At 35.0% G+C, this 26,674-nt stretch overlaps 2 protein-coding genes and 2 long non-coding RNA genes across 6 annotated transcripts; 1 reads left to right on the top strand and 3 right to left on the bottom strand.

Annotated features, from left to right (window-relative positions):
- Positions 1-319: 319 nt before the first annotated feature.
- On the bottom strand, positions 320-1,993 carry LOC147543431 (uncharacterized). Its single transcript, XR_015239654.1, has 2 exons — positions 1,912-1,993; positions 320-507 (listed from the first exon to the last, which is right to left on the bottom strand). It is a non-coding gene; the product is annotated as an uncharacterized LOC147543431 (long non-coding RNA).
- A 91-nt stretch (positions 1,994-2,084) lies between these two features.
- Positions 2,085-8,662, bottom strand: LOC147543430 (cysteine--tRNA ligase 2, cytoplasmic-like). Its single transcript, XM_086672895.1, has 11 exons — positions 8,387-8,662; positions 8,152-8,207; positions 7,548-7,751; positions 6,624-6,687; positions 5,785-5,946; positions 5,218-5,388; positions 4,829-5,110; positions 4,602-4,727; positions 3,502-3,735; positions 3,124-3,231; positions 2,085-3,045 (listed from the first exon to the last, which is right to left on the bottom strand). The coding sequence occupies exons 3-11, from the start codon at positions 7,712-7,714 to the stop codon at positions 2,458-2,460; spliced, it is 1,902 nt and encodes a 633-aa protein (XP_086529021.1). The 5' UTR covers positions 7,715-7,751; positions 8,152-8,207; positions 8,387-8,662; the 3' UTR covers positions 2,085-2,457.
- A 4,836-nt stretch (positions 8,663-13,498) lies between these two features.
- On the top strand, positions 13,499-16,698 carry LOC147543429 (uncharacterized). Of its 3 annotated transcripts, none has more exons than XR_015224069.1 (6): positions 13,499-13,686; positions 14,043-14,099; positions 14,783-14,874; positions 15,284-15,356; positions 16,004-16,143; positions 16,365-16,698. It is a non-coding gene; the product is annotated as an uncharacterized LOC147543429 (long non-coding RNA). The 3 variants fall into 3 exon arrangements; XR_015224070.1 differs by having other exon boundaries at positions 14,038-14,099; positions 16,419-16,698; XR_015224068.1 differs by having other exon boundaries at positions 14,038-14,099.
- Positions 16,699-23,058: 6,360 nt separating this feature from the next.
- LOC147543428 (membrane-associated kinase regulator) lies at positions 23,059-24,383 on the bottom strand. The gene has a single exon (XM_086637879.1). The coding sequence runs from the start codon at positions 24,071-24,073 to the stop codon at positions 23,393-23,395; it is 681 nt and encodes a 226-aa protein (XP_086494005.1). The 5' UTR covers positions 24,074-24,383; the 3' UTR covers positions 23,059-23,392.
- Between the last annotated feature and the right edge of the window lie 2,291 nt (positions 24,384-26,674).

The raw sequence follows: 26,674 nt of genomic DNA, 5'->3' as shown, positions 1-26,674 counted from the left end.
TTGTTGGCTTCTTATCCAACCTATTATTTTTCAGGTCAAGGAACTCGAGAGGTGGCACCTGCTTGATCGTAGTTAGGAGGAGTTTTCATTTTCTTTCTATCTTAGGTAGTTATTTGGAGTTGCGTCTCCTAAGAAGTTACTTTTAATTTACTCATTCTTGTACGACCTACGTGTCGATGATTTAGAGACACCATTTGAGTTTCGAAATCTTAATAAAGTTTCTTTTAGTTAATTTATTGTTACTTACGAGCTTCATGTTTCAATGTTATTTGTCTCTTTTGATGAGTATATTGATTGTGTTTGTTGTTCTACGGAAGAATGTTTTAAGTTTAGGTTTTCGTGTTGGCCAACGTAAAAATCTGAACTTGAGGTGTTACACGAAATTTAAACTAGATACGGGTCACATCGCTTCAAACTTGATCCTGAGATAGGTTGTACTTCTTCCACATTCGAATTCGGGCTTCCACTATTTGTGCCTTTGCTAGGAAATGATCAAAAAGCCTTGGCCTAGAAAGACAAAATAAATCAATTAATTAGATACAATGAAACTAAAACTAATTAACCGCCCGTCACGTAAAAAAAATTTCAGCTTAGCTCAAAATTTTCATGAATGAAATAGTGAATTGCAACCAAAACCATTCCATGTGAAAAAATTTCATTAACAGTAGGCAAAATATGACATATTTTGCTAGTAAAGAGTCGTTGAAAAAGTAAATCAATTTCATCAACTTTAGTCGAAATTGTTATCTTTTTTCTTTCTACTCAATCGAAAATCCTTGACAGCTGGAACAAAAAACGACCTAAAATCCTAAACTGCTTGTTCAACCATAGAGAAAGACAGAATAATAATTTTTCTTTACTTGAGACATTATCTTCATTATATATGTCCTCATTTAAATCGATAGGCACCACAGTTTTTCTGCAAACAGGATTTACGAAATGTAAAATGCAAAACTAGATTTGCAAAATGTAGACTGCAAGCTAGGTTTGCACGCTTTGCAGAATGTAATCTCAGTTCTAATTTTGCAAACTCGATTTGCAAAGTGATAACAAAAAAAATCAGAAGTTTTTTTTTTTAAATCTGAAAAATTTTAGCTCCATCATCATCATTCGATAATTTAGGTTACAAATCTGAGTGCACATAACGATCAACATCAAATTCATCGTCAACATCTGATTCATTATCATCGTCATCAAAATTAGGGTTTCGATTTTAAGAGAGGAGAAAACAGAGATTTGTTCATATTCATCTCATCACGGGAACAATAGTAGGTGTTATTACATGAAATAGGAACTGATTTAAGAAGAATAAGCAACCAAAGAAGAAGAAAAAATCCATTGCAAAGGAGACTGAGATTTAAGATGATAAAAATGAAGTTTTTTCAAATCAAAAATGATAAAAACGAATCCTAATTGAACAAATTTGATCTTCTACCTTCAATTCCTTCTATTTTTACTAGTTGATGATTCGGTTACAAAGCTTGCTTGGAAGTGTCAACGTCAATCCATTGATTTTGTAACAAGACGATATGGGTCTTGCTGCCGAATGGCACAATTGTATTTTTGTAACAATTTGTACCTCCGCCAAATTAGTTTGCCTATTTTCTTTTAGTTTTTTCTTAAATTCATTTAAATCCTCTCAAGCATGGGCATGGACCTTTAAGTTTACCAAGTGACAATAGTAAATTAACACCCATTAAAACACATGCTTACGCATGTTTTAGCACCAGAGGTGGAGCCACTCCAACTCAAGGCAGCTGAATTACAAGGCCTGCACTAGTTGGACGAACAAACTCAAAATACCTGAATTACGAGGCGACTGTAGTGACAACCAACAAATCCCACCTCTAAGATGAGGGATAAGATTTGAACCCTAACCTTACAAATAGAAAGATGTAAATGTCAGCTTACCAAATCCCTCCCCCTCGTATCCACAGAAGAACCGAAACGTTAGAGCCATACACGATGAGAAATGCCCACCACAGAAACATACCTGATTTTTACCTTGTTTGAGACATCTCAGAGTTCACCTCCTACTTATATAAGCAACTATATAATAAATTCAGTTCAAAACTGGGAGAATCTTTATCCTAAAATTCTTTTCAATTTGCAAACAAAAGAAATAAACAGAAAATCTTGAGTATGAAACACATCAACAACCACCTCTAGTATGAAACAGAGTTAAAAAAAAAGCAGAACCTATAACTCTCATGTTTAAATTTGCTTATGCCAAACCTGGGAACTTTTTTGATTCCCGAGCTAAGTAGTTTTTGAATTAATACGGCATCTAGACTAGATATTGGTAAATATGGCTGTCGATGATGCTAATTTTAGTTAATGAGCTGCGCTATTCCAAAACAGAACAGAACTGTAAATATAAAACTTACAAGTGTCTTGTTGAATCCACATCCTGTATTCTCCTTATACCACGGGTATCAAGTATTTTTTATATTTTACTCAAGTTGAAGTAGGTGGCGCCAGTGGAGGATCTTGTTCGGTTAGAGCAGGTTGGGCAAGATGTTGTTCATCTACTACAGGTTGGGCCGGAGAAACAGTTGAATCTTTAACAGGCAGGGCAAGAGGGGGACTTTGGTCATTTAAAACGGGTGGGGCCGGAGCAACAAGTGGCTGGGCAGCAGGAGCAACAAGTGGCTGGGCAGCAGGAGCAACTGGTTGGGCAGCAGGAGCAACTGGTTGGGCTGCAGGAGCAACTGGTTGGGCTGCAGGAGCAACTGGTTGGGCTGCAGGAGCAACTGGTAGGGATTGAGGGTTTTGTTCTTTTCCGGGTGGTGGGGGTGGTGGGGGTGGTGGGCGTTCTTTTCCGGGTGGTGGGGGTGGTGGGGGTGGTACGCAAGGTCTCCATATCGTCTGGTTACCCAAATCCATAAGAGCGACACCTTTAGCTGTCAAGTCCTCCCTGATCATGTCACTCTTAGAGAAATCCTTGTTCTTTCTGGCTTGAGTTCTTTCCTCTATTAGCCTCGTCACATCATCCTCAGTCAATCCTGCTCTCTTCAGTGCTTTCACCTTCAACTGCTCCAAAACCTGTTGATTTGACGAAAGTGTTGGTTGTGATCAGTATATTTTACGTAACTAAAGAATGTCTGCTTCCAGAGAAATTACCTCAGAGTAAGTCGATGATGACATCAGCCCTAGAATATTCAAAACCACCTTGACTTCTTTCTCCAATTCAGAAAGGGATTGGAGCATCGATTGTTGCTGTTGCTTTTTCTAGAAATGGACAGTGATTATAAGATAACTAGCAAAACATAGGCATTCATGTACAAAAGCACTCATAGAGATATTATCTTGGTGAGGTGTATGTCAGTTGGAGGGTTCACAACCAACAAGAAAGATCTAGTGTAACACGAAAACGCAAGAGCTAAAATGAAGCAGCTGAAGTTTAGCTCTAGAATATTTTGACGTGTGCTGCCAAAGAGTTGTAGAGTGATAACCAGGTCAAGGGCAAGGCGGAAATAGGACTAAGTGAAGAAGATTTACCTTCTTGAGTCCGTTCAGTAAGCTGTTGATGAGCCTCAAGGTTTCTTGGAGAGCAGCATTTAAGAAGTCTGGTGTATGAAGATCATCTGACATTTTAATCTCGAAATCACTTCTTAACTTATTGATAGACTCCTGAGAATCGGGAGTGATGTTAATGATTTTGCCATTTGGTGCTCTTCCTTCAGGATTCTTTTCTCGGAATGGAGTCAACACCTCTTCACAATCACGCAAAGTCTAACAATCACAAGAAACAGTTAGTTACCTTCTTTTAACAAGCATATCAGCAGTTCGATAAATCTAAACCAAAGATATCTTAGTGGATTAATATAATTATATTTGCGTAGCCATTAATTCCATTCATCTATACTACTTAAGCTGTCTCCAGCCAAACCATTGTTTTCCTAAACAATATGTACTATATTAAACTGATGTAATGCAAGCGATGCAGCTTTTCTTCTCTCTCTTTCGGTACACAGGAAGTTTTACTTGCAGAAAGCTTTCTCAAAAGCAGAACATGGCGAGTCAGCACATCAGACACATCTTAACCGTGCTGACACGTATAATTCATTTGCAGCTTGTATTAGATGTTGGTATTTGATATTAATACATACAGATTGTAGACATGTTCTAGTTCATTTGCAGCTTGTATTAGATGTTGGTATTTGATATTAATACATAGAGATTGTCGACATGTTCTAGTTCAGTACGGACTACTTTTTTTTGGTATCTGAATTTTGCAACATCTAGAATAAATCATACGATATTGATGTGCATGTCTTTGTTACACGAGGGATTTGGATGTTAAATCAACGGCAAGCAGCTTTATGGGTGAAATGCGTAAATAAATAGCTCCAAGGGCAAGAATCCCATATTCACCAGATATTATATGAAGTTCAGAACTAAGGATATATCTTATTGGTGGAACTCGGATGACCCAAATTTCCATCCATAAGCATAGGAGTTCTATTAGTAAGATAAAGAGGTATCACCATGAAGGGAAGCAGGCTAATGGATTAAATTGTTTCAACATTAGAAATTCAAAATGCTCAAATATAAATCTAATTACAGGAAACCCACAGGCTTGATATTTAGCATTTTACCTGATATAAATAAAACACAGATTCAGAAGCAATTTCTAGCTGTTCGATTGAGTAGTTGACAGCTGATCTGTAATGCGTGCTCATCAAGAAGTATCTCAATGCCAATGGATGATATTGTTTGGTAATCTACAATTGGGATATAGGTTAGCATGAAAAAGATTATGAATTAGTGAAGATATGCTTCAAAAAGCACATGAAATGTGAATCATTTGATGCTCATTCTTTACCTCACGGATGGTGAAGAAGTTCCCAAGTGACTTTGACATTTTCTCATTGTTCGCATTAACAAAACCGTTATGCATCCAATACTTAACATTGGTTTCAGAGCAGGCAGCACAGCTTTGGGCAAGCTCATTCTCGTGATGTGGAAATATCAAATCCATCCCTCCACCATGAATATCGAATGAGAAACTCAGATAATGAGCACTCATGGCACTGCACTCTATGTGCCATCCAGGTCTTCCAGGGCCCCAGGGACTTTCCCAACTAGGCTCCCCTGGCTTTGCAGCCTGCAAAAATCAGTTTTCGATTGTGGAAGGAGGGAAAAGGGAGAAAAGGAGAAGGCTAATCAAAATAACGCCGGGTACAACCTTAAATGAGATAGATGTTTCCTTACCTTCCACAATGCAAAGTCAGCATGGTTTCTTTTTCTCTCATCTACTGCAACTCTTTCACCAGCTCGATTATCTTCTTGTTTTCGTCCAGAAAGCCGCCCATATTCAGGAAATTTATCAACAGAGAAGTAAACATTTCCATCAACAACATACGCGCAATCCTTATCAATAATCTGCAGAAAAAGATAAAAATGCATCTGGTAGTTACATATGAAGCATAACCGACATGAATGTAACCTGAATGAAAGGTTACCGTGAAACACCACCTTATCTTTTATCGTCCTATTAAATTTCTCAAGAAGATACACATTATTTTCCCCTTCTAGTAAAGGTTGGCATCAGGCGGAGTTAATTTTAATCGTTACAAAATATACAGTTCTCACAAAGGAAATGGTAAAAAGGATAACAAATTACTACAAAATGAGCGACTAAAGCAACACAACACGAACACTCATAGTTGGCCACATTTATGTTAACACTCTAACCGTTCTACAGAAAAATGACTATCATGGTCCTCAACTCAACAAAAGATTTTCATTTTTCATCTTTTCAAGATACAAAGAAGGTACCTGAGTTATCATATCCCTGATCTGGTCCATGTGAGTAGAAACACGTGGTTCGTATGTCACGGGAAGGCATTGCAGGTCATTCATGTCATCAAGAAACTCTTGGCAGAAACGGTTACTCAACGCCAATGGATCCTCTTCCAGTTTATTCGCTCTAAGAATTATCTGCACAAGCACAAAGCTATTATTAGGTGCATTAATTATATAAAACAAGTGTTTTTGCGCACTATAAGCAAGTCCACAAATAGCATCATCATGAATATCATGGAGCCCAGAGGTCCCGTTAACAGGGAAATAAGATATAAATTTATGCTTCGAACAATATAAATCAATAAGACATTCCTTTGCCAAGATGTTAATGAATATTTTCACTAAACTTTTCCTAGTTAGTTTCCACTTAATACTTAGTTTGCTTTGACATGGAAAATCTATCAAACATTAACAACGCTTTCATAGATAAGTATATATAAATAGACAAATAGCTGAGAAAGAAATGTTGGGCGATTACCAAATTCATAGGGAAAAAAACTGATCTTGCATTAAATTCTAAATAAACATGATAGGCAACTGTAAACCTCATGAACTAACAGACATGGTAGACACATGGCAGATTAATGATATTATACACTTCGACACGAATAAGGAGTATTTTTTTTCCAAGTTTGGTTGTTTTCAAAAAATAATACAACCCCCTATAAAGGTGCAGGCCGGGGACAGTGTTTGTAAATCATAATGCCCTTTCACATATTTATTTGAATTGAGAACTCTTAAGAGAGTTTTATACCACTTTAGACTTAACAAGTATTACAAAATGCAACTATATATTCTATCAAAATTCTCACCTTGTCATCAATGTCAGTAAAGTTACGAACATAAGTAACTTCATATCCCAAGTGTTGAAGGTATCTGCTCAATTGCATACAAACCTAAACCTGGTCAGCTATTATTTCAATAACCTTCTTTACAACACAGAATTTAATGAACTGCATTACTTTATCATGTTAAAAGTAAAATGTGCAAGTAGATAGTAATAAGTTCTCCATTAACTCTGCATCTAAAATAACAGTTTGCATATCAATACTACCGAGGTACGAATCAAAAATTGTTCGGAGACCAAGGATTACAAGCATATTAGGCATGGTTTGTTATAGCCAGACATTATTATGTATATTCTGTCAAAGTATAGCATGTTCAAAATAAGAAGTTACTATAATAAAACCGACGACATGCTATATGGTTGTAAGTTGTAACCCGAAAAAAGAGAACAAATGATCACATAAATGCCTTCTGAACAAACAACGATGCTTCTTTAGTGAATAATATCTTCTCATTTTCATGTTTAATACTCCAATCTAGCAATAAACCTTGGGCAGTTCCCAACATTGTTAGATTGGTAAAGTTTGTAAATTGATACTAGTAAGACATATCATTGTGTTCACTAGTCGTACATAATTGACTACCTAGGAAGGAAATACATAGACATGCAAATTTTAGGAAACCAGATAAATTCAGGGTATGGCTTTTCCTCATGATGACATTAGCAGCATAGATTTGCTAGTTGAGTCCTCTTTTCTTCTTCAATTAATCAAACAAATACTCACAAGACATAGATTCCGAAGCAAAATCCTTTACAAAAATCCAAGTTCAAATCTTTATCTTTTAGTAGAGCATTCGATGCCATTACAAGAATATAGAAACCCTTTTTTTACAATCTCTAAAGATTAAAATTAAGGATACAAAATTAGAGAGAGAGAGATGAAAATAACCTGTAGAGGACATCAAAAGCAACATAAGCACGAGCATGACCGATATGGCTGAGATCGTAGGTAGTAACACCACAGACATACATGCCCACCTTCCCTTCCTCCTTTGGGCTAAAGATTTCCTTCTGCTTACTCATCGTATTGTAAATCTGAAACTCTGGTTTCGCCATTGCAACAACTTCGGTTTTCAGCAACAACTCTGGTTTTCTGCAACAACAAAAACAAAATCTCAATACCCTAATGTTGAACCCTCCTATAGGAAAACCTAGAGAGAGAAGTGAAGTTAAGAGAGAGAGAGAGAGAGAGAGAGAGAGCTGTTTCTAAACCGATGTTAAGGGCGAAATTTCATCATAATTGTTGCTTTTTTCATATATAAAACCTCCAGGGGGAACGTTAGCATAAATTCATTGTGTTAGTAAATCCTTTTTCAAACTGAATCTATACGATTTATTACTGAATCTATCGATTCTGGTTAAGATACGTATCTAAATCGGATAAAGATACAAAATTTTAATTGAAAATCGGATCGATCTTCACGAAACTCGAAAACTAATCAAAATCAGACAGAAAAGAGAAGAGCTTTAATCTGAGATCTGAAAAACGATACCAATCTAGAGAGGGAAAGGGAGGAGGGCTTCAATCTGAGTTGAACCTCCGCCGTTCCTACAACAGCAAATAAAGAAAAAGAAAGCGTTTAGAGAGACTTTTTCTGTCATAGGCAGTAATAGAAACGATAAATAGAAATAAACGAATGCGTTTAAGAGAGAAACCCTAAACCTAACAATCTGATTACAGGGAAGAACAACGCTAACAGAGAGACGGAGAGAAGAAAGGGGAAAAACCTTGCTTAGAGAGATAAGGAGAAACTTCGACGAAGATGATGGACGATGGAGTCGCTAACCCCTCCTCTCCTCTTTTTCTGTCCCCGGCTCTAGGGGTTGAGCGAAGCTGGATTGGTGAACTGCTAACATTCCCTCCGCTTGACTATTTATTCCCCACTAAGAGTGGGAAAGCCCGAAACTCGGTCCGGAACGCGGGGTTCGATGCTTAATAAGCCCGCTTGAAGTCCGACACGGGTAGTGCACGCCTCGCCCGCCTAAAGATAATGGGCGGGCTTGGACTTCATCCAAAAAAGCCTCACCCACTTGTATGGGCCGCGACTGGGGCCGTCAAACTACCTCGAGTATCACACTTATATATAGGCACGCCCGTATTAAATTTCAATATGAAAAGGCTAAGTTGTCTATTTCTCTTCCCAAGTGCACTTCCCAAAGATACAAGAGAGAGAGAGAAGGGGAGAGAGAAAAATGGAGAGGGAGGAGAAGAAGAACAATAGAGGTTTCTTGCTTAATTTTTTGCAAGCGAGATGATGATGATATGATCTATATATTTCTTTTATTTCATGTAGTTAATTCCGTTTCGGCCCCCAAGAGTATTTCCAGAAAAATTAAAATTATTTTGATTCATAGTAGTTAAATCGAACTGTCAGACACTTATAGGGTTAAAACGACGAGTTGGTCACAAATTGGGGGCCAAATGGAATTAACCTTCTTATTTTTTTTTTGGTCTAGATTTTGTTGAGGTTTAAAGTATGGGAGCTTTTATATACAATGCCTAAGGCAATCTCGCTAAAGACAATCTTTAGTTTCGTTAAAGGAAATGTGTGTTTAAGAGGGATATTGTTTAAAAGCCCTTCTCAAAATTTAAAATATAGTCCTTCGTAGAAATAAAGTTACCTATTTAAAAAATAATAATCCTTTCCTTCTTAAAATTTTTTCTTTTTTAATTTATGAAAAAAGAAACAAAATAAATTTTAAGGGTTAAAAAAAAAAATTAAAATCTCTCTCTCCCTCAATAAAATCTATTATATAAAACAGAAGGGAAAACGATGACTGGGACAAACATCCTTATTTAATTATGTATATTGTTTAAGAGTCCCTCCAAAATTTAAAATATAGTCCTTCGTAGAAATAAAGTTACCTATTTAAAAAACAATAATCCTTTCCTTCTTAGAAATAAAATAGTCCTTCGTAGAAATAAAGTTACCTATTTAAAAAACAATAATCCTTTCCTTCTTAGAAATAAAATAACTAATTTAAGAAATCTATTATATAAAACAGAAGGGAAAACGATAACTGGGACAAACATCCTTATTATATTTAGGTACGACTTACGGGGTATTTTCTTTTGGTCATGATTCACTCAAGTTTCGGTTTTCTTACAGTCTGAGATATTTAAAGCACTCAAGAAGACGAGGCTCTTGATTGTCGATAAGGAGCAGTCGCGATACTCAAGGTGTGGTAGAACTGACAAGGGTGTTTCTGCAGTTGGGCAGGTAAATCAATTCCACGACAACTCCTCACAAGTACTTTTGTGTTTCTGTTAAGGATGATTGATCATGACCTACATTTTCTATTTCAAGTTCTTACTAGCAGTATGGATTCAATTACAAATTCATGGATCATGAAAGTGATAGAAGTTGCAAAACTCATGGAAATATTATAGAAATTTGTATTCGAAGTTAGCAGACAATAGAAGAAGCATGTTACAATTGGCTATCAATAATCGTGATTCGCGGTGTGTAGAAATGAAAATTAATACAATAACATTTTCTTCGATGCTCAAATACTTTCCATAAAAGAAAATGTAAGAAAAGTGATGCAGGCGTGTGGGCCCACGTCCACGCGTGCCCACACCCTATTAAGTCTTAATAGTAGTCTATTTAGTAGAATAGAAGTTACTTTAATTTGATGTTTCTTTATTTTAAAGTTTCTATGTTTGAATAGTTTATTATTTTAGGAATCAGTCAAAGTTAAAAAACAATAATCGTTTCTTTCTTAGAAATAAAATAACTAATTTAAGAAAAAAAGAAACAAAATAAACTTCAAGGGTTGAAAAGAGAAATTAAAATCTCTCTCTCTCTTTCAATAAAATAATAACAAATTTAAGAGAAAAGAAACAAAAAAATAATACAAAAAATAATAACTAATAAAAATCTCTCTCTCACACAATAAAATATAACAATAAATTTCGTAACAATAAAATATAACAATAATAACTAATAAAAGCCTCACCCACTTGTATGGGCCGCGACTGGGGCCGTCAAACTACCTCGAGTATCACACTTATATATAGGCACACCCGTATTAAATTTCAATATGAAAAGGCTAAGTTGTCTATTTCTCTTCCCAAGTGCACTTCCCAAAGATACAAGAGAGAGAGAGAAGGGGAGAGAGAAAAATGGAGAGGGAGGAGGAGAAGAACAATAGAGGTTTCTTGCTTAATTTTTTGCAAGCGAGATGATGATGATATGATCTATATATTTCTTTTATTTCATGTAGTTAATTCCGTTTCGGCCCCCAAGAGTATTTCCAGAAAAATTAAAATTATTTTGATTCATAGTAGTTAAATCGAACTGTCAGACACTTATAGGGTTAAAACGACGAGTTGGTCACAAATTGGGGGCCAAATGGAATTAACCTTCTTATTTTTTTTTTGGTCTAGATTTTGTTGAGGTTTAAAGTATGGGAGCTTTTATATACAATGCCTAAGGCAATCTCGCTAAAGACAATCTTTAGTTTCGTTAAAGGAAATGTGTGTTTAAGAGGGATATTGTTTAAAAGCCCTTCTCAAAATTTAAAATATAGTCCTTCGTAGAAATAAAGTTACCTATTTAAAAAATAATAATCCTTTCCTTCTTAAAATTTTTTCTTTTTTAATTTATGAAAAAAGAAACAAAATAAATTTTAAGGGTTAAAAAAAGAAATTAAAATCTCTCTCCCTCAATAAAATCTATATAATAAAACAGAAGGAGAAAAGTTGACTGGGACAAACCTTCTTTTTTAATAAGAAACTAGGGTATATCCCGTGCCCTTATATCAATCAAATGTTACAAAATTTATTTTATATTTTACTGAGAAAGAGATTTTTGTTAGTTATTATTTTTTGGTATTATTTTTTTGTTTCTTTTCTCTTAAATTAGTTATTATTTTATTGAGAGAGAGAGATTTTAATTTCTTTCTTTAACCCTTGAAATTTATTTTGTTTCTTTTTTTCTTAGATTAGTTATTTTATTTCTAAGAAGGAAATGATTATTGTTTTTTAAATAGGTAACTTTATTTCTACGAAGGACTATATTTTAAATTTTGAGAAGGGCTTCTAGACAATATGCATAATTAAATAAGGATGTTTGTCCCAGTCATCGTTTTCCCTTCTGTTTTATATAATAGATATTATCCAGAAATCCCTAGGGTATATCCCGTGCCCTAGGGCACGGACACTTGTATCAATCAAATGTTACAAAATTTATTGTTATATTTTATTGAGACAAAGAGATTTTTATTAGTTATTATTTTTTTGTTTCTTTTCTTTTAAATTAGTTATTGAGGGATTGAGGGAGTGATTTTAATTTCTTTTCTTAATCCTTGAAATTTATTTTGTTTCTTTTTTTTCTTAAATTAGTTATTTTATTTCTAAGAAGGAAAGGATTATTGTTTTTTAAATAGGTAACTTTATTTCTACGAATGACTATTTTTAAATTTTGAGAAGGGCTTCTAGGCAATATGCTTTATTAAAAAAGAATGTTTGTATCAATCATTGTTTTATTGAGAGAGAGAGAGATTTTTATGAGTTATTATTTTTTGTATTATTTTTTTGTTTCTTTTATGTTAAATTAGTTAATATTTTATTGAGAGAGAGAGATTTTAATTTCTTTTTTTAACCCTTAAAATTTATTTTGTTTCTTTTTTTCTTAAATTAGTTATTTTATTTCTAAGAAGGAAACGATTATTGTTTTTTAAATAGGTAACTTTATTTCTACGAAGGACTATATTTTAAATTTTGGGAGGGACTCCTAAACAATATACATAATTAAATAAGGATGTTTGTCCCAGTCATCGTTTTCCCTTCTGTTTTATATAATAGATATTATCCAGAAATCCCTACTAATTTACAATGTAATCTTTTTTTTGTAAAGGATTTGTAGCTTCAAATGGAAGACACAAAATATTTACCTAAAATTAAAATTTATTAAAAAGAAAAAATAACCATAATTTGAAGATTTTACCCAATTTAATCACCCAACATAATGACACGTATGTCCCAACCATTTATTGGTCGACCACCATAATACATTTCTATATACGCCCCATTCTTTAATTTCTACATACACCTTTGAGTTTCAAACTTTAATCAATAATTTAATTCACATAAAATGGATAAGAGGTCTAACATGTACACTATCCATCCATTTATGGTGGTTTTAACAAATGGAGTCTAATTGTTTTTAATTTTTAGTAAGTCTAATTGTTTTCATTGTAGGTTCGATTTTAAGAAATCTTGAGGGTTGGTAGTTCTTTTTTAGGTTGTGAAATACTAGAAAAGTGAGGGGGGTTCAAAAAATAATTATTTCTTCTTCTTGAACGCGTATAGGGATACAAATTCAGTTTGTTAAGAGGACCGTCAGTATAGAGTCAACTCTCATTCATGAATGCTGACATACTTTAAGACCCAATTAATGAGTTAAAATAAATAATGTATGTATTTATTATCACTATTTCTTTATCATTTCAGAAGTGAAAGAGACAAAATATCCAATTTCAGAATGCAAAATGTTCTTAAATCTATATAACAAAACAGGGTTTCTTAGTGATGACTGGGACAAAATAAATGCTCCCTTTCGCTGACTAGGATTGCACATGTGATCCATTTGCTAACTAGATAGATGTCTCCTTAGCAACATAAATTTGGCTCATATTCAAGTATTTTAATCAAAACTTTAATTTCATCCTTCTAAATAAATGATGTGTGGGAGGAGGTCTTTTCGGTTTCCCCATGTTAATTTCTTTTCTCTATTACCCTTTCAACTCCTTGAATTAATTTGGACCCTTAATGAGATCAACTTCCCCTTATCTCCAACTGAAACCCTTCGTCTCTGTCCTGCGATTTATCTTCCATTCTTCATCCTTGTTGTTACACCCTTCTAATTCCTCACTTTGTTGTTCATTGAATCTCTTCTGCCACAACACTCAACATTGTTCATAAGATTACTTGAGGCCTTCTGGTTACCTGCTTCGGCAGAAAACCTGTTCATTTCATTCTCATCGACCATTTGGTTATGCAATTTGCTCGAAACTAAGCTCATGTTAGTTGCCCAATCTACTTTTTGCTAATTTTATTTATTTATGTTCTGGTTCTTTGTGTATGAAAAGCAATATTCTCTATAATCACATCTTTTTAACAATATAGGTTTTTATTGTTGTTTTCTGTTTGGAATCTTTTAGATCCGCAATCTATTGTGTAGTTCGGATCTATGGTTTAAACCAATTTCATCTTTTAGAGTTTTGTCTACATGGTTTGGTTTTATATACTGAAACAATGAAAGTGTGAATCCAGATTGGTAGATTATAGTAATTTATTTACTGCCTCTTCCCTCACTTAAATATGAAATGCTTATCCCTATTAATAGGAGTTTTGCTTTGTTTCGTATTTGAAGGATAGTGGTTTGCACGATAGAACATGTGAAGGGGTGAAGAAGATTGTTTCTCCATTGAATAGGTGAGCGTGTACATTCTACTGTATTTGTTATCATATTACTTCCCTTGCTGTTATTCATAAGTTCCCGGAAGACTCATGAATTACTTCCCTTGCTGTTATTCATAAGTTCCCGGAAGACTCATGAATTACATATCTAGGAAAGCACTTCACATACTTTTTGTTTGATCAGATTATAAGTACCATTTTGTTTGATCAGACTAATGAGTTATTTTGCTTACTCTTTATTGTTATCACATCGTCCTAAAGTGCTTTATGAAGTGTTTTATTTAAGTCCTAAACCGATGAAAAATTGTGCTATAGAGATCACTTAATATATTATTTGATTTGTATCAATGATGTTGTGCACTCATTAGTATCCGCCTAGCAATTTTTTGCTTTTCGACACCATGCACTAACTCCGGAATTCGATCTTATTGTTCATTAGTAATAATTCCTTTAATTTTTTCTGCAATCACGTATTTCTGTGTAATTATTTTTGCGTATCTCTCCTTCCTTTTACTAATAACAACCTAAATGATGAAGACTTAATGGTAATCCCTCTTACTTTAGCATCGTTATATGAGTTGATATTATGTTACTTCTTGTGTTCACTAATGCACTCAATTTCATTCTTTATCATTTGATGATCAAATGATACACATCCTGATGAGTCTGCTTTCTTGCATTGTACATATTTTGTTTAGGAACAATCTTTTTTTCTTATTCGCAAATACAACCGTTTCTGCGGTGCACGAGATTTTGATCCTTTTAACTAAGAGCTCGCTTTGGTTAATAGGTTGGTCCCCTTGATCTTTTTACATTAGATTTTCCAGTTTTAGTTCCTCGCTACCCTTACGAATGATTTCTTAAAGAGAATATATATGAAACTTTTTCAGTGCGTATTACGTTATTTTTTTAAATAGACTATGAACAAAAAGTGATACTATTCAATCCAATTATCAAGCCTGATGGGAAAGAGAAGTCGAAGATATGTATTCATGCCCCAGCTCATCGATTTTTGAACTCTCAGCTATGTTTCTAATAAATTCATTTCCTTTCTTGCTTCAAATTTTTCATTCTTTTACCATTCGTACTCTTGTTCAAGGAAAAACATCTTTAATGGTGGAAGATGAAGAAACCCTACTATGTTTTCCTCATTTATTTTTGTATCCTAAGTTTCTAACTTGATTTATGTTTGTTTTCAGAATTTTGGAATTAACCGATCACTTCGAAAGTGGTCCAGGCTGCGAGCAGACAGATATGTGAAATCTGGTTTTGGTAGATTATCATTACATTTTCCTTTCAATTACCCATCAGTTTAACATTCGTAAATTAATTTGATGTGTTGTTTCAGACTTTCAGCAACCTACCACAATTGATCTTACACTAGACTGAAATCAATCAACTTCAAAAACAAAGACACAAAGAACAATTGTCTTAGTCTTGTGATTGAATAAAAGATTCATTTCTAATTATTTATACATATTAAAATTTGAATATGTGTGGTGTTCTTAAGTAAGATGGAGATGAGTTCGGAAACTTTGGAAATTTTCGATTGTAATTCCTTTTTGAGTTCCTAGGAAATCTATTACAAAAACTGGACCTAAGATATATATGGTTCTTTTCTATGATGACATTTCACACTACACTTAGAAACTCTTCAAGGTACATACTTTTCACTTTCACATGAAAAATGAAGGTTTCGTTTCAAATTTTGTTCTTCTAGACTCCAATTGGATTCAATTAGTGGAATTAGTTTTCTTTGGTAACTTTATATGAAACTAAAGATATTTAACATGACAAAGTATAACAAAGGTAATTGCTTCCTCTACAGTTGTACCTTATATTTTTAACTTTATTTGTGATTTTACAGTTCTGGGCACTTGGTGATTATTACTATTCTAATAGTGTATTGTTGTATGCAGTTCTGTTTCGCAACAAATCTAGGGTTTCGTGAATAGGTTTATCTCGGTCAAAAAGGCTCAGCTAAAGATGCAAAATTTCTATTATTCAGAGGACAATAGTCATGTGTCAGTACATTTCAGTACTCAACTCTCTTAAACAAGTAACTGGTTTCTCCATTTCCCGTTTTGAATTTTCATGAAAGCACTAACTTAGTTTAGTCATTCTTCCCTCATGTGTGAGCCTTCTTGGTTCAAATAAGAGTATAATCTTTCTCTCATTTTAGGTGTAAAACTATTGAGATTATTGGAGACGAGTTTTCTCGATTTCCGAAGAGGTTATAAAATAACAATAGTTGTGTGATGGTTGAAATCCTTTTGCCAGAAATTCTTCTCTCGGAAGCCAATATACCTGACATTATATTTGTGGAGTCTGCAGAACAATTTACGTGATCTCTGCTAGCTTCGAGAGATATTTAGTTGTGCCTAAACATTTGATGAATGGTTTCCAATGTCTTATGAATGTGACCGGTAAAAGGTTGTTCAGCAAGGTACATCACATTGTAAAGTTATCATTTTTTGCTTCTCTTGAATTCTTGGCTTGAGTTTCACTCACGAACCTTTTCATGTCTAGACACTATAGGTCCTCCGCCCGTTTGTACTCCTAAGGTAAAAATCTGATGTACAGAAACGGTTGCCTTGAAAGAAGGGTACAATACTTAAAGTAGGCATGTGTATATTGGTCTTGATGCAGTTCATCATGCTTTGCTGTAGGAGGATCTAGAAGTTGTTAATGCTGCTAGAGAGCGTAAGCATCTACTGGACATAACAATGCAAGTCTAAAAGTGATGCAATCATCCTTTTTCATTTTGAGGACCTGAACCTGATTCTCTTACACTATTGAGGATCATCTTATTACGAGTAGAAACATTTCATCTGCAAGTTATTGTTCTTTGAAGCATATGTTTTATTTTTGTTTTTTTACACCTCTTGGTTGATACATGATGAATTGGTGTTTTCGTAATGTTGTATATTGATAAATGATTCTTTTAGGTAAGCTGGTTCAAAAGCTGAAGGACCAAACTACAAGCTTACGGTATTTTCTCAAAACAATTTAGGTCCACTTTTTGTCTTAAATATCCTAAGAATTCCATTTTTGTTAAAAAAAATTTGTTAAAGCGTGTTAATTTTTCCTTTTCATAATTTTTGTGAAGCTTGACAAATCAATAAAAGAGTTAAGGTCGAAACTGAGTCTTTTTACGTTCAAACACTGAGTCCTCATGTAAGCTTCAACTAAAAAAAATATTTTAGAAATAAAAATAAGATCGAAGTATCAGGTGTACAAAAATCAATCATAAAGGTAAAGAAAATGAAAGACAACCTCAATCGAAAATTAAGGTGTAAAATTAATCCGAGGAGCAACTTGGACAACTTTTTAAAGAGAATGGAAGAAACTTGCATTTCTCTTTAAATACAAAGGTGGCTTTATTTTGGCTAAAAACTATAATTTTTTCTTTTCTCGTAAGACCATAGTTCCACTATCTTGTTTTAGGTCAAGAAGCTTGAAAAAAATTGAAATAACACTTACATTTGGAGTCTTCGACACTATATTAAGAGGTTTTTGCGGTTTTTTCCATTGAAACTACTTCCAAAAAATGCATGCCGCTTGGGTTTAGACTAAATACTACCATAATAGAAGAATTGGTGGTGAATGGGGAGGTTCAATTTTTGTTCTAAGCATAATCTTCAATTTGACATTTTCTCGTCATTCAAGCATTGAGTTTCTCAGTCTTATATTTATCTGAAAATTTGTTTATTGATAATTGTGGTAAACCTGCATGATATTCTAATAAGATTGATGCTAATGTTTTTAGTTAATGGACTGATTATAAATAAATAAAAAGTCAAATTATTTCTATTTATAGTGGGTGCATTTGTTGTTTCGTGTTTTATCATTTCCATTTACTTAAAAATTGAATTTTTTTTACAACAGCTAAGGTGGTTCAACATTTAACCATGCAAAGCACTACAATTCCATGTTCAAGTTGTCTTACGGTGTGACAGAACCACGCATATAAGAAATCGTCCGTGCCGAAGGCACGGGTCATGCCTAGTTTCTACATATAAGAGGGTTATAAACCCCCCATTAAGTGACTTGAGAGAAAGAACAAGTTATGTAATTCGTGATTTCATCATTTTTAGTTTTTTCTTTTGTTGAATTTTCCAATCTTATATGAGACATTGATGGAATACTTCTTTGTCCCCGATGCCGACACTTGGACGTGAGCTTGAAGTCGCAGTACAGTGAATTCCCAAAAATAACGACAAATTTTTGTAATTTTAACTTTTTTGTTTTATATTTTTTTGTGAATTGTATAAGATTGTTTTGTATGGGAAATTTGTTTTATTAATTGGTGACCCATTACTTCATGTACGGAAAAAGACTTATTTCAAATGAGCGTACACCCAACTTACATAACTAACACTTACTGTATTATTTAAAGTTTACATTTTTAGCGTTGTACGAGCATAATTGTATAAGGTTGTCCTTGTGATTGAATTAGGGGTAGGAATCAGACGGGTATGTACGCCCACAAACACTTAAAGCATCGAGTCGGGAGGGTCTGGTTCGAAACTTCAGTGTCTATTTAAGCGGATTAATTGGGCGAACAATTTTATAATTTGCCTTACACATTGACCGCCCAAGCCCATTAAAAAGCTCGAGTAATTCGGGTATGGGCGGTCGGGGAGTGGGTAAACCCATGAGCTAAAAAAGTTAATTTCGTAATCTCTATTTATAAAGGCCAGTGCGCTTTGGGGAAAGCTAAATAGTTTCCGGGGTTGAAGACTTCGTCAAAAATTGGTCAATTTTGTTTGACAATTTTATTTAGGGGGGAAGCAAAATACTTCTCCACCTCAGCTCTCTCTCTCTCTCTCTCCACCTCACCTCACTCTCTCTCCACCTCACCTCTTTATCTTCTCCGATTAGGTCGCTGGCCGAAAAATTTTCCGGCAGGCGACCATGAAAAAAAAATAAATTTTTTTTTCACTCACTCTCTCTCTCTCTAGAAACTCCGGCGAAGGGGTTCGGTCTGTTCTCCAACAGACCAGTTCCGGTCTGTTCTCCAACAGACCAGTTCCGGTCTGTTCTCCAACAGACCGGAACTCCGGCAAAGGGAAACCCCTTCGCCGGAGTTTTTAGAGAGAGAGAGAGAGTGGAATTTTTTTTTTTTTCATGGTCACCGGCCGGAAAATTTTCCTCCCGGCGACCTAATCGGAGAAGACAAAGAGGTGAGGTGGAGAGAGAGTGAGGTGGAGTGTTTTTTTTATTTCCCCCTAAAATTTATTTTCCCAGAAAATTTCTAAAATTCTACATATTCCCTTTAAAATTTCACACCCCGGAAACTATTTAGCTTTCCCCAAAGCGCTGGCCTTAATTTTTTCCAGCCGGCGACCTTTAAAAATAATAATAATAATTTTCTCTCATCTCTCTCTACAAGTCACCTATCTCTTCTCCGGCAAGGTCGCCGCCCGAAATTTTTTCCAGCCGGCGACCTTTAAAAACTTAAAAAAAATAATAAAAAAAAAACTCTCATCTCTCTCTGTCTCTAAACACTCCGGCAAAGTGTTTCCCTTCGCCGCAGATCTGTTCTGTTGAACAGACCAGATCAGTCTGTTCCTCAACAGACCAAAATAGATTGATCTGGTCTGTTCTTCAATAGACCAGATCTCTGGCGAAGAGAAACCCTTCGCCGGAGTGTGTTAGAGAGGGAGATGAGAGTATTTTTTAAGTTTTTGAAGGTCGCCGACCGACGACTTTGCCGGAGAAGAGATAGGTGACTTGGAGAGAGAGATGAGAGAAATTATATTTTTGTGAAGGTCGCCGTCCGGAAATTTTCCGACCGGCAACCTTCGTCGGAGAAGAAAGTGGTAAGTTGGAGAGAGATAGGTGACGTGGAGAGAGATGTGTGGTGGAAAGAGAAGTGAGGCGGGAATTCATGTTTTTTATTTAATTTTATTTTGAAAAAATATTTATAAGAAGGGTATTTCTGACATTTACATTAAAAAATGGGGTCATATTTGAATTTACGGAAAATAAGAGGCCATAAAGAAAGCTGGTCACAAAGTAGGGGGCCAAATAGGAATTAACTCTAACTTTTAACCAACATTTTTCTCAGACTAAAACATTTGGCTCAAAGCAATTAAATATTTGGGTTATATGTTCTGGCCCCCAATTTATGACCAACTGACCTGTTTAACCTCTATAAGTGTATTGGCTTCGTGTTTAGCCCATTAGTGTCCGGACTTCCTGTTTGACTCCCAAAATTTGTCTACTCTTCTATTTTTATCCTTATAGCATTTCTATAATTAAAATTTTCTTTTAATTATCTAATTCTTACTTTTTTTTTTTGTTGAACTATTTAACCCATACTTATTTCAAACTAACTTAATTTTTAATATTCTATCTTTTTCCTTTTCTACTCTTTCGTTTCTCTTTTTGCAGTCGTAAAATCTTAAAATTTGAATCGTCACTAGAGATGGGTCGGTTTACCCTCCTCCTACGAGTATCTCTAGCTCGTTCCCTCTTATGTCTATTTCACTTTCCTTCTAAGTAATTTTCTTTTTTTTTAATTGTGTTTTGATGATATAGAGAAATTCGCCGTATTTTTTCGTTCAAAAAAGTTCAACAGCATCGGAGGAACAGATCTCGGTCTGTTCTTCAAGAACAGACCACTCCGGCGAAGGTCTCCCTTCGCCGGAGTAATTTTAGAGAGAGAGAGAGAGGAAGAGAGAGAGAAGAAAAAAAATAAAATAAAATTTTTTGTTTTAGTTTGAAGGTCGCCGGCCGGAAAATTGGCCGGCCGGCGACCTTTGCCGGAGAAGGTGATGAGGTGGCGTAATAGGTGATGTGGCGTGAGTTGGCAGAGAGAGAAAATATGATGGAGGAGAGAGAGTGACGGTGTTATAACGGAAGGGGGCCATATGGGTATTTCTCGTAAAGTAGGGGGTCAGGCGGGAAGCTGGTCACAAAGTAGGGGGCCATTAGGGAAATAACCCTTTTTATTTTTATTTTGAAACATATTCCCATGTTTCCCCTGAAAATTTTCAAAATTTTACATATTCCTTTTAAAATTTCACACCCCGGAAACTATTTAGCTTTCCCCAAAGCGCTAGCCATAATTAAGACTGATTCATAAGTTTGATAAGTTTAGTGAACCCACTTTAACAACTACCCAATTATCTCATTTTCTTCTTTCATCTTTTCTTTTCTTGTTTCAATTTTAAAGGTCCACCAGCTGTCCTTTAATCTATATAATGAGTTCATTCATATCCATACTTTTACCTTTTCTCCTTCCCCCATGTGAGAAGATGTCACATCTGTTCATTAGAACGTGCTTCCAAACAAATGAGTAATTAAAAACCCTAACTTGTATATTTTCTCACCAAAAGTTTGAGAAAGAAGAAAGAACAAGATCAAGAAACAACAATAAAGAAGAAAAGGCAATTAAGTTATGGTTACCCACAACCACAAGAAGTAGACTATTATTTCTGGACCTCCTTGTCCTTCTGCCTAAGCACCACTTGTGGATGAATTGGTCCACCTCATCCCAGACATATATGTCATAGGCAGTTTGGTCCATCACTCAAATGTACAGAATGGTTATTGATAATGAGAATTTTAGAAGAAAATAAAATTAGGATATCTTTTATGAGATTCAAAACCGTTTTAAATGGAACCAACACTTGGCTAGTTGGTTGTGCATCTACTCTGAAAATTTAGAGGTCACAGACTCACAGATTTGATTTACGGTTGACGTGAAATCCATCATGTATTGACTCGTAGTAAAAGGTTAAAGGTATAAATAAAGTAAAAGTACATATGTGTCTTTCAAAGAGTTAACTGGAACTATATCAAAGAGTTAATTGGTTCTCTTTGTGAAGCTTGATCAAATAGAGTGGGAAACTTAGTGTTTTCTTTTAGATTGTCAGGGTTTAGAATTTTGTATATTGCATTTCAATTATGTTACAGTATATTCACTTTGTAAATAAAACGAGACTGGTTAGTGTCCTTCCTCTCATAAAATATGGAGTTTGTATATAAGATCTGCTCTTCTCATTCGTTACCTATTGTTATTGAATGAGATATATACAATTACAAACCAAACATAGACCATACAACACAAATGAAGGGCCAACACTAACACATGCTCTTTGTAATATAACAAACAAACGTGGCTTCCAAAGAGCCCCATAGGTAAAGTGACATGTGAGAAGTCTAATACATTTCATGAGCAAATATATCTTGGTTCTTCTTTCAACAAAAAAAATATATATCTTGGTTCTTTATATTGCTTTTTAACATAGATAGGTTTGTCTCTCATCAAAAAAAAAACATAGATAGGTTCGAGCTACACACTACTGTCTCTCTTTTTTTCCCTTTTATCTAGTAAGTGCAACTTTTGACCAGTGTAGAATTCGGTCGCCCCATTTCTTACAAATTTTGACATGATAATTATGATTTGTAAGAATCAAACAATTGCATTTATGTATGTCAATAAGAGAGATGTTATATTTGAGTTACAGAACTGTCCGTGCAAAAATATTAAACATTTAGTTTCTTTAATACAAATATCCAATCAATGTGGCCAAATTATTAACAAATCATACAATGGGTATGATCCACTTAAAAAATTCAATAATTTGTCCAAACCACTTCTCAAAAACAACCGTTTTGTCTTAATCTCAAAAGACAAAGTACACAAAACCAAATAAAGTACCTCATAATACATACTCTCATGCAGAATTAAGGGAAGGAGATTATCTTCAAACAAAACTCTTCAATTTTATATACATTAATTTTTAAAATAAAACAAAAAACACCCCAAAAAGAGGGCATCAAATTCACAGAAATGCTGTAAAACAATTTAAAACAAGTGGAATAGTTAGGCAACCTTTGTCTTTTCCCCAAATGAGATGTTATAAATCAAATTTCAAAATATTTGTATTTCGTCTATCTTATAATGTCTGAGTTCGTCTGAAATTGTGGTAGACTCAAGTTAATCATCGGACGACTTACATTTAACATAAATAAGTTTGGATTAAGAAAACATTCTTTCAAATAATCTAAAATGACTATTACAGGTTTGAATATTATAAATAAGATTGATTCGCAAATCCAAACAATGAGAAAATAAAACCCAACTAGAAGTGAAAAATAGAAATGAAAAAGTGAAAAATAGAAATGAAAAAGTTAAACAATCCAAGCATGGAGACAACCATGAAAGAATGAGAACCTGTTTTCTTGTCTCCTCAATCTATGACATATTCCATTATCTTCTTCTTCTTCTTCTTCTTCTTCATTCTTGATTACCCAAATTCCTTGGATTCAGTTAAGAGAAACTAAATTTCCTTTCATTTCTTCTTGTTGTTCTTATCCTTCCCATTGGAGAACAAAGAACCCAAACCTAATAAATTTGGAACATTAAGCACTGGATTATAATTAATACCATTATTAGTACTACTATTATAAGACCCATAATTCTTCTTCAATGGAGGTTTTTGATAAGATTTTGAAATTGATGGTTTGTGTTGTTGCTTTTGATTTTCCTTGGATTTCGAAATCGGAGCTGAACCAGTTGAATTACTTCTTAATAGAAGTGGTAATGAACAAATTAAACTCCTTTTATAACCATTCCCACAACTGCTACTTCTATTGAATCTCCAAAATGATTTTGATGAAGATTTTTCGGGTTTCGAATTCTCAATGACTGAATTATTAGTAACAAGGGAAGAAGAAGAAGAAGAAAGGGGAAGATCAGATTGATGAATTTGATTTGAAGGAAGTAATTTCTCTTTCATTTGAAGAGGAAGAATTTTACCATCAAAGAATAGTTCATCAGCTGTTGATGATTCTTGTTTAGATCTCTCACTACCAAAACAGAAATTGAAATCACAATTCGATTCTATGAGAGAAGAATCAGATCGATGAGATTCAATTTGAACAATATCGTTTTGACAGAGATTGTGTGAGAATGAAATTCTTGGACTCATTATAAATCCTGGTGAACTTTCTGAACACAAATTAATCGCCATAATTTTCTAGAGAGAGAAAGAGTAGTAGAGAGAGAAAAAGGAGCAGCTTTTTGTTCTCTTCTGTCTGATTTTTGAATTCTCTTTCTTCTTCTCTGTAATTCTTCTGAAATTTCAGAATGTGTCAGATGAAAATCTCTTTCTCTTACAGGACTTGAACGAGAAATTGGGTATGAAATGAAAACAGTGAAACCCTAGAAATCAGACTCTATGGTGAGAGAGAAGATTTGAAGAATAGCTAATTCGAAGACATCTTTCTCCGGGAGTTGAGAAAGGAGAGAAACTAAATACTCGACCTTTTTCTTGATATTCTAACAATTAGTCCTTCAAATCCTCCGCAATTTATATTCAAGGCACATTTACAACATAGCCCCCTAGTTTATACCCGCCAGTTTGTCCAACAGACTGTAATGCCCCTTGACGGTGTTAACAATGGCTTTACATGGTTGTTAATGTTGAGCCAAATATTGGTCAGTTTTGACTAAGTCAAAAAGTCAACATATTGATCGAAGCTTGACGTAAGTAAACCCTCGTTGAATCCATCTTGGAGGTGGATTCTACGAAACTTTGTCCTCTTAGCCTTGGCATGTGAGGTCGGCATGAGTTCCACAGGCACCTCATTGAACCACGTGCTTCCCCAGAACACGACGAAGATGTGAATCTGAGGCAGTTGTGGTAAGAGTTCTGCTTTGGTTTTGGAATAGTAGGGGAAGGTTTGCAGACGTCAACTCCATACCTTGAGCCTTGCTCCGCCTTGACGAAAGAATGAAAGTAACTCTGAGTCAACTTCGCAAAAATGAGCTCTGCTCTGGCCAAAGATACAAATTAGAGAGCTACAGTAAGCTCGTTTTCTTTGAGCTCAGACCTGCCCGCAAAGAACATATATGACTTGGAAGACCAAACAAAGTCAAGTATCCACTTTTCATACACAAACCATTTTGTGTCAGACGATATGTTAATGTCAGAAGATACACACCCATCAGATATTGCCCTCAAACGGTCATACACACGTTCCTATCATCAAAATCGATGTCTTGTTACCGCCTCATCTTAGCCATGATCTGTCGTGGTCATTAAAACCTATATAAGCAAATCATGTTTACCCGAAAGGGATCTGTTTAGCCAAATATTGGTCAGCAAGACTATATAAGAGTAAGTCCTCGTTGAAGCCATCAGGGAGGCGGATCCAACAAAACCTTGCTACCTGAGCCCTGACATGGAAGGTCGGCATGAGTTACCCAGGCACCTTAAAACCTCTGCTTACCCAGAGGCAAGCAAATAAGTGAATTCGAGACATCTTTGGTAAAAGCTCTACTTTGGACTCAAAACACTAAAGCGAGGTTTGCAGAAGTCAGCTCGACATCTTGAGTCTCATAAGGCCTCGAGGCAAGAGGGAAGGTGGATTTGAGCAAAGCTCACAACCTGAGCCTTGTACTGAGCAGAGACTCAAAGTAGAGAGATCATCTAGAGTAAACTCGATTATTTGAGCTCAAATATAGACCAGTTTTGACCAAGTCAAAAAGTAAGCGGATTGATCGAAGTTAGACGCGAGCAGACCCTCGTTGAATCCATCAGGGTGGTGAATCCTACGAAATTTTCCATCTTAGCCTTGACATGGGAGGTCGGCATGAGTTCTGTAGGCACCTTGAACCACGTACTGCCCCAGAGGATGACGAAGATGTGAATCTGAGCCAACTTTGGTAAGACTTCTGCTTCGGTCTTGGAATAGTGGAGGAAGGTCTGCAGAAGTTAATTCGACACGTTGAGCCCTACCCTGCCTCGACGCAAGAGGAAAATGGATCTTACTCAGATGCAACCTGAGCTCTGGCTAGATATACAAATTACAGAGGTCAGGTATAATAAGATCGATCCCCTCGAGCTCGGATCTGCTTGAAGAGAACATAAATGACGTGGAAGCCCAAACAGAGTCAAAGATCCACTTTTCATACACAAACCATTACGTGTCAAAGAATCTGTTAATATCAGAAGATACACACTCACCAGATGTTCCCAGCGACCATAAACATGTGGCTATCATTAGAATTGATGCCTTACTACCACATCATCTTAATCGTGTTCTGTCGCGATCATCCAAAACAATATATAAGCATACCAGGTTTTCGAATTCTTTTTCTTCTTCTATGTAATTCTTCTGAAATTCCAGAATTTTTCATATGAAAATCTCTTTCTCTTACATGACTTGCATGATAAATTGGGTATGAAATGAAAATAGTGAAACCCTAGAAATCAGACTCTATGCTGAGAGAGAAGATTTAAAGAATGGCTAATTCAAAGATATCTTTCTCGGGGAGTTGAGAAAGAAGGGAAACTAAGTACTCGACCTTTTTTAGATATTTTAACAATTAGTCCTTCAAATCTTTGGCATTTTATGTTCAAGGCAATATTACAACATAGCCCCCTAGTTTATGTCCGCTAGTTTGTCCAGGAGACCGTGATGTTCAAGGCCAACGATCATACACACGTTGCTACCATCAAAATCGATGTCTTTTTATCGCATCATCTCACCCATGCTTTGTCGCGGTCATCCAAACCTATATAAGGGAATCAGGTTTACTCGAAAAGGATTTGTTGAGACAAATATTG

Source organism: Eschscholzia californica, unplaced genomic scaffold, assembly GCF_041429995.1.
Source record: "Eschscholzia californica isolate CP2 unplaced genomic scaffold, dmEscCali1.0.p SCAF_4, whole genome shotgun sequence".
NCBI classification, from domain to species: domain Eukaryota; kingdom Viridiplantae; phylum Streptophyta; class Magnoliopsida; order Ranunculales; family Papaveraceae; genus Eschscholzia; species Eschscholzia californica.
This window is presented reverse-complemented; position numbering and strand designations above follow the sequence as displayed.